This window comes from Tetranychus urticae, chromosome 1 (assembly GCF_039701765.1).
Source record: "Tetranychus urticae isolate SD_2017Ah chromosome 1, NJAU_TeUrti_SD_1.0, whole genome shotgun sequence".
Lineage (NCBI taxonomy): Eukaryota > Metazoa > Arthropoda > Arachnida > Trombidiformes > Tetranychidae > Tetranychus > Tetranychus urticae.
The window spans coordinates 21,367,742-21,375,410 of NC_142958.1; the positions used below are offsets into that span (position 1 = coordinate 21,367,742).

The 7,669-nt window shown below is 32.7% G+C and overlaps 2 protein-coding genes and 1 pseudogene across 2 annotated transcripts; 1 reads left to right on the forward strand and 2 right to left on the reverse strand.

Moving 5' to 3' along the window:
* Positions 1 to 196: 196 nt before the first annotated feature.
* Positions 197 to 1,315, reverse strand: LOC107372311 (uncharacterized). Its single transcript, XM_015940521.3, has 4 exons — positions 1,050 to 1,315; positions 848 to 976; positions 707 to 757; positions 197 to 362 (listed from the first exon to the last, which is right to left on the reverse strand). The coding sequence occupies exons 1-4, from the start codon at positions 1,230 to 1,232 to the stop codon at positions 324 to 326; spliced, it is 402 nt and encodes a 133-aa protein (XP_015796007.3). The 5' UTR covers positions 1,233 to 1,315; the 3' UTR covers positions 197 to 323.
* Positions 1,316 to 1,868: 553 nt separating this feature from the next.
* On the forward strand, positions 1,869 to 3,169 carry LOC107362203 (uncharacterized; annotated as a pseudogene).
* Positions 3,170 to 3,660: 491 nt separating this feature from the next.
* LOC107371892 (uncharacterized) lies at positions 3,661 to 4,955 on the reverse strand. Its single transcript, XM_015940043.3, has 4 exons — positions 4,691 to 4,955; positions 4,284 to 4,412; positions 4,144 to 4,194; positions 3,661 to 4,004 (listed from the first exon to the last, which is right to left on the reverse strand). The coding sequence occupies exons 1-4, from the start codon at positions 4,853 to 4,855 to the stop codon at positions 3,972 to 3,974; spliced, it is 378 nt and encodes a 125-aa protein (XP_015795529.3). The 5' UTR covers positions 4,856 to 4,955; the 3' UTR covers positions 3,661 to 3,971.
* Between the last annotated feature and the right edge of the window lie 2,714 nt (positions 4,956 to 7,669).

Sequence of the window (7,669 nt, forward strand, 5' to 3'; positions counted from 1 at the left end):
AGATATTAAGCGAAAATACTTTCGATTGAAGACTTGATTGCTGATCGAATTGACTAAATTCAAATTTCGGTGGTTAATGAACTGTTTAGCGTTATATTATTGCTATTAATATTAAAATCATTGTAATTTCCGATCTGTCTTCGAGTTGGTTTAAGCTGTATTTATCAGGGAAGGTAATAAGTAAAGTAAACCAAAATTATTGCTTTCAATTGCTTATTATAAAAGTGAACTTGATACAATATTGTAATGATAACTGGGAGAATCAAATCTTTATTTTCATTGTTTAACTTTCTTCCACCAAACTAACGGACTTTTGGAGCACTTTAACCCGCAACGGATCTTTGGAAGGCTACATAACACTCCTGTTCGATAAAGAAAAGAATGGAATTATATTATGATATTATAATAAAATAAAGTAATGTATAAATGTATAATATTTATAATAGTTTGATCAAAACAAAAGGCGAAGAGTTTGATTGAATGCTAGAAAAAGATTAAAAGCTAAAATTGTTGTTGTTCGCCATGTAATTGCATTCCAGCGTCTCGATGAACGAAATTGAAAGACTGAACAGTAATTTGAAAAATTATATTCGTTATAAGGAGAAGCTGATTATCGATGATGATGCATAATCGAAACGATATTCAAACTCAATCCCTTCACAATTTGTATCTGTCAACATAAATAAACTATGTTTTGTTATCTTACCCCAAATTTGTTGATTTTGTCACCAGCGGCTTGCTTGTTGCATTTTATTTGCTTGAATAAAAAATTTACAATATTAAGCAACTGAAATATCTTCGATTTTTGCAAATAATAAAATAAAAACAGTCAAATTTGGATAAATACCTCAGTAAACTTGTCTAGACTACCATTCATGTCATTACAGATTTTGGTAACTTCATCAGCCTTGATCATTGGTAAAATAATTTCACATTTACTAATTGCAGCAAGTTCATCTTTGGACAAGAGTTTTTCCTGCAATAATTCATAAATTTATTTGCATATTAGCATCAATAAGCAAGTTTCGATTGATATTAATTGTACTTACCCTACAATCGCTCGTAGCTTTGATAGCTTTATCAAAATTTCCGTCTTTGATTTCTTTGGTACGCAACGAACACACTTCTTTGAAAGCGTCTACATAGAAAGTACTTTCTTCATTATCAGATGCACTTCGGGCTAATGAAACTGTGGTTATTAACAGAATTAAGGTAAAAGTTTGCTTGATCATGATGATTAACAGAGAAGAATTTTCTTGAACTTTTCTTTGAGAAGAGAAAAAGATAAAACAGAACTTATAATAGTCGAGTTGAAATTTATAAATGTTATTCTGTCTCATCTGCTGAGCTTTATATGCTTCTAAATTTTCTCAGATTGATTTTTATTGATATAAATTATCTGCAGTTGAAGTTAAACTATGAAGCAGCAGTTCTATTCATTATAATAGTTCGTAATCGAATCGAATCTTGCTTTTTGAAAAGTGTAACGAAATGCATAGACAAACAAAGATCAAACAACTAAATTTTCAACACTTTTATTTGTTCAGTTGTGCTTCTGGTTGATTAATTGTTGAGAATCAGTGTAAATTGTAAATAGATGACAATTAATGTTAGAAATGTAATTTACTACCAAAATTGAATGCTATCCAAATTATGTCAGGAAACAATTGAACCAGATTTCAATTAACTTGTTCAATTGATTTAATTAATAACTTTTTTTCGGGTTGTTTTATTGAAATAAAATCTACATCTTAATGTTCGCTCGCTATTGATTTTACTTGATCAAAGTTATTGTTATGTTTCTTTTTCTGGTTCAAAAGTACCTTGACATTGATTATTTATTTAATTTTAACCAATTGTCTTATTTTATGTCAAGCAAGTACGTACATCAAGATTTATTTTCACAGTCAGCTCTGTTGTTGTTCAAGAAATTGTTGAATTTATTGAAAACAGTTCGATCACTGAATGCATAAAAACTCTAATTTACTGTTTTTTCTGCTAATTAAGCAAAAAAATTGGTTTAAATATTCTTTCTGGGTTCTATTGCGACTTTTGTGGTTCAAACAACAAACAAATACAGAATTCACAGATCTTACAGAACAAAGTAGTTACATTGTTCAATAACTGTTACATCCAACTCTAATTGTTAAACAATCCATGAGCCCATTTGTTCAAACCATTCCCAGATTAATAAATAAATAGCTTATAATTAGTATATCAGACTACTTATTAATTAAATTACGGAAAGATTACAAGAAACATGCTAAAAACAAGTCTCCGAATCACGAAAAGACTCAAAGAAATGTACAAAAGACTTGAAAGCAGCTCTGGAAATAATCGCGGACATTCAATGGGATAAGGACATTTCAACCAGTTGTTGACAAACAACTTTGTTGTCAACAAATTTGGAACTGTCAACAGCAATTTACTTTTATTTTTAAATGAAAGTTTTTAACTGTTCTAATTAGTTCTTTATTGGTCTGATCAATTCTTGATTCAACCTTTGCTCAATTTTAAATGTGTCTAGCTAATTGATGTTTACATTTTTTATGTCATTTTGATAGATGCTACTGGAACTGACGAAGAAATTGAACGACAATGTGGATTTATCCGTGAAGCCGAGGAATGTCACAGAAACTTTACCACCCAATGTGCCACAGAATCTCAGAGAGAATTAATTGAATTCCTTGGAAGTGGAGTTAAAAAAGTTGCTGATGAGTTCTGTACTGCTGGAACCAAATTACGAGAAGACTACAAGAAACATGCTAAATGTGTCTCCGAATCACGAAAAGACTCAAAGACATGTACAAAAGACTTGAAAGCAGCTCTGGAAATAATCTCTGACATTCAATGGGACAAACGTATCTCAACCAGTTGTTGTGCCTTTAAACGTTTCGAGGATTGTGTAACCACCAATCTACGAACCAAATGTGGCGATGAAGCTGTTGAAATTAGTCGTAAATTGGTACGTCTGGCTGCATCAAGATTACCCGAGATTGTCTGTCAATCTTACAAAGGAGACAAATGTACAGGTTTACTTCCACCTTCTGGAACTGCACCGACTGGAACTAAATCAAATAGTTAATTGTCAAGAGTTTTCTCAAAAGTTGATAATTCATCGTCATTGAATCAACATTGGACCTGGTCCTTTAGAATCATTAAAAAATAAAACTAAGTATTCCTCTGGTTCTTCCACTCCTACCAAGTCGACTTGCCATCTCAAATATTCGACCATAAGATGCATTTTTGGCAGGCTAAAACGCGGATATTAATAGAATCAATGTAAAAGTTTGAATTTATTGTTATGATGATAAACAGAGAGAAACTTTTCTTTGAGAAGAGACAAAGCTAGAACAGAACTGATTTGATCAATTTCAAATCTCAAAGTTTTAGTTCGCCTCACCTACTGAGCTTTCAAACCTTCAGCAAATTACTTTTCGTCGTTATAAAATATCTACAGGACGCACTTTAAAAATAATCTTATATTCATTAGAATTCGCAATCCATCTGATCGTCTGTAGTTGAAAATTGAAGGACCCGAATTTGCATCAGTTTATTTAATTTGTTTAGCTATGTTTCTAGTTGATTAATTGCAAATATATTTCAATTGTAAATGACTTCTTTTTCAGGTTATTTTATTGAAATGAAATTTTGAACAGCTTTATTTGCGAAGTTTTATTTGCACATTTGGATAAAAGTTATTGTTATATTGCTTTTTCTGGTTCAAAAGTACATGGAAATTGATTATTATTTTAGTATTTGTTTGGTTTTAATGCATGATGCTGAAGAAAAGAAAGTATATCAAGCTATGATTCATTTTTACTGTCGATTCTGTTCATTTAAACCAATAAAATTTATGATTATGGAATAAGAAAACAGTTCGATCACTGAATGGATAATGACGATGGCATCTCGAATATTGGACCATTTTCAGTTGTTCTGTAATTTAGTTTGGTTTTAATGGTAATGCTTCAATCAGCAAATGGATTGTCGAACTCGCAAAACTAGATCGAAGAGCGATTTGAGTCGAAAGAAATATATTAGTTAAAGAGATCAGCGATGATAATGCTTGATCAAACGATATTCAAAATCAAGCCGTTCACATTTTGCATTAGTCAAACTAATAAATGAATGTTTACTTACGAAGTATTTTACGCCTACACTACCAACAGCTTTCACTTTGCATTCTATGAGCTGGAATAAGAAATTTCTAGCATTAAATAACTGAATTACCTTCGATTATTGTAAACAAGAAAACAAAACAGTCAAATTTTAATAAATACCTCGTCAAACTTGTCTTTATTGCCATTAAAATCACCACAAGTTTCGATAACTTGATCAGCTTCGTTCAACGGTAAAATACGATCACATTTAGCGATTGCAGCAAGTTCATCTTTGGTCAACACTTTTTCCTGTAATTATTTAATTTATTTGAATATTTTCATCAATAAGCAAATTCCGATTTCCATGATGCAGTCTGACCACCAAAGTTTGTCTGGCTAGACTGTGTCTGTTTGTTTTACTAGACTTGGTCTATTCGACTTTCTTTCAAGCTTTGACTTTGTGATTACAAAAGAAATGTTGTAAAATGAATTGGTACTCTCGAAACCGATTGTTTGAAAGCGAAGCATATTTGGTGACAAACTTTGTTGGTCGACAATACAATCGCAATACAATGTACTTTACTTACCCTACAATCGCTCGCCGCTTTTATAATTTTATCAAAAGTTCCTTCTTTTATTTGTTTAGCACGGAGATCACATATTCCTTTGAAAACCTGTTCACTATCAGATGCACTTTGTGCTAACGAAATTACGAATATTAACAGAATTAGAGTAAAAGTTTGCTTTATCATAATGATTACCAGAGAAGATTTGAACTTTTCTTCGAAAAGAAAGAGCTAAACTTGGAGGACTTGTAATTTTCAAGTTCAAAATGTTAGTTTATCTCATCTGCTAAGCTTTATATGCTTTCAAATTTCAACCAAATTGATTTTATTCAATATAAATTATCTGAAGTTGAAGATTTACAATGAAAAATAATTTCTATTCATTATAATTGTAATCGAATCGAATCTTGTTTTCAACAAGTGTAACAAAATACATAGACAAACAAAGATCAAGCAATCTAAATCAACAGTTTTGCTTGTTCAGTTGTGCTTCTGATTGATTGTTGATAATCAGTGCAAATTGTAAATAGATGACAATTAGAAACTCAATTCCCTCCGAATTTTCAATGTAACTAGTATTTCTTATAAATTAATTCAATAATTTCCGAAGACAATTGAACCAGATTGCAGTCAACTTATTCAATTGATTCAATTAATGATTTTTACCGGATTATTTCATCAAAACAAACTTTAATATTGAATTAATTAGCTAATGATTTTACTTGATTAAAGTTAATTTGTACCTTCGGATACAAGTTATTGTTTTGTTGCCTTTTCTGTGAAAGGTTCGGGTTAGTAATCTGAGCGAAGACTGCACACTTGCTTTCACTACAAGTATTTGAGTTCGTATCTTGGACCACTATAGCATTTGAATGCTCACAATCTTACTGTGAAATACTGAGATCTCCTAAGAGATGATTGAACACAATTCAAGAGAGGAAACTTTTACTGAATATAAGACTTTATTATAAGAACATAAGAATAGTTGAATTTAAGGTTTAACTCCAATTTATGGAGGATCGCAGAGTTTATGAAAACTAGAATTAAGAATACTGTTGAGAAGTATGAAACTTGGACAACAATTTGGAAAATTGAAGTGACTACAAAAATGAATGAATTTGCTTTTTATAGCAGTACATAAAACAAAAGGTTAAAATTGGAGGGAACAATTGAAAGTAACAATCTTTTCTCTTTCGACAAGTGTCGCTAAAACTGGTAATGGTACCAACGTTGGTAAATGATTAAGCTATCTTTGATTAAGCTTGATAAAGCTAAGGAGACGTTACCTTTGAATATGTCTTTAGACATAAACTTTGAATGATATCTCAAGAGAGATAACTCTAGCCTTTGGTAGTGCTAAGGGATTAAAAAGCTGGTGATATACAGTTGAAAGTTAAGACAAAAAAGAAAGTGATTTTTGCTTCTCTTTCTTTATGGCACTAAATTTTCAACTTTAAGATTTAGCTTAGATTAGCTGAGGTTTGTGGTCAGCCTTTACATGGATAATGTTTCAGCTTAATGAACTGGACTGAGTAAACACCTTTAAGAATGCACTTCATTTATGTATAGCTTAAGAGAGCTGAGAAGATAGTTTAACCTGAGAGAAGATTGTTTGAACAATTACAATAAAATGAGAATAAAATGAATTAAAATGAATTAAAATTGAATCTAAGATTCGTAAAGAGTAAATGAATTGAATCATTTCAGAAAGCACAAAACTCTACCCTACACTTCCTCGGTTTTAAGACCATGAACGCTTTCTTGAATGAGGTTTATTCATTTTGTCTTGGAGAATCGCAAGATGAAGATCGTTGCCTGGTTGGGTAAAATATGTCACGGCGAACTTGTGAGGGGTAGATGACTGTGTTTGTAGATGTAGATGATCCTGAAGATCCAGTAGTTGACGGAGGTTGTGAAGTTGTTGATCGAGGGAAATATCTGTCTTGAATGCTGACTCTTTGAAATGGACTTGGGGGTAACCGATATGGAATTTGAATTCCTTGAGCAAATCTGTTTGGATTAGAAGATGAAGGTGAGGAAGAAGAGGAGGAGGAGGATGAAGAAGTTTCTGAAGATCCTTAGGATTCTGAAGATCCTGAAGTTGTTGATGATTCTTCTGAACCAGATACAGCAGCTGGAGGATCCTGTGAGTTTTGAGACTCGATTGAACTTTGATTCTGTTCTTGAAGATAGGAAGGAATAGTGGAGGCTTGTGATGCCGGTTCTTCCAATTCAATTCTCGGAGGAGGAAACAATGAACTCGGTTCGTCCAGAACTTCTTGCTTTCTCTTTTTAGCAGTTGAATGAGTGCTTGAGTCAGAGGAGAGTGAAATAGTCTGAACTATGGTATCTTGGGATGATTGTGGTTGATCAGTGGAAGCTTGAGCTTCAGGAGAAGTTGGTTTAACTGGAGATAATGGTGGAGTAGGATCGGAACTATCAGCTATATCAATCAGGGGGACGTTTATTTCAGGTTGAGGTGTAGTATCAGGAGCCGGAGGAACATATTCATAATGTTCACTAATAACAGAGGGTTGAGAGTGTTCGGAAGCTGGAGACTGATGAGAAGTCTTTGAAGCATTTGAGTGCTGGGACTTTTTAGAGTCATTCGACTTCTTTGAATCTTGAGAAGAGTGAGAGGAATCTGAGTGGAATGAGTGTACGGATACATTACATTCGCTTTCACCATAATTTGAATATTCAGATGAATCGACAGATGAAGCAGGGGGAACACAAGGTGCACGGAAATCAATTTCTTTGTTCCTGAGGACATACGCCCAATTAGCTGGCCAACGAGCTTCATTGTTTTGAACTCGTTTTCTGTAAATACTCAGAAGTTTTGAGACTTTACGATTTCCACAAGTTTGAGGAATATTCAAATGATGAATACCAAAATGTCGAGCAGCTTTGGCTTCTATTTCCTGCCAGTAACTCATATATAAGTTCATACCAGTAATGGCTTCAATTGCCGGAGAATGTGCATCTGCTTTTAGGGTGAAT

Coding starts and splice junctions, on each gene's coding strand:
- LOC107372311 (XM_015940521.3), bottom strand. CDS start 1,232: ATGATCAAGCAAACTTTTACCTTAATTCTGTTAATAACCACAGTTTCA. Junction 758..847: donor GTCTAGACAAGTTTACTGAG/GTATTTATCCAA, acceptor TTTTTATTCAAG/CAAATAAAATGCAACAAGCA. Junction 363..706: donor ACAAAATCAACAAATTTGGG/GTAAGATAACAA, acceptor TTTATCGAACAG/GAGTGTTATGTAGCCTTCCA.
- LOC107371892 (XM_015940043.3), bottom strand. CDS start 4,855: ATGATAAAGCAAACTTTTACTCTAATTCTGTTAATATTCGTAATTTCG. Junction 4,413..4,690: donor AAGCGGCGAGCGATTGTAGG/GTAAGTAAAGTA, acceptor AAATAATTACAG/GAAAAAGTGTTGACCAAAGA. Junction 4,195..4,283: donor ATAAAGACAAGTTTGACGAG/GTATTTATTAAA, acceptor TTCTTATTCCAG/CTCATAGAATGCAAAGTGAA.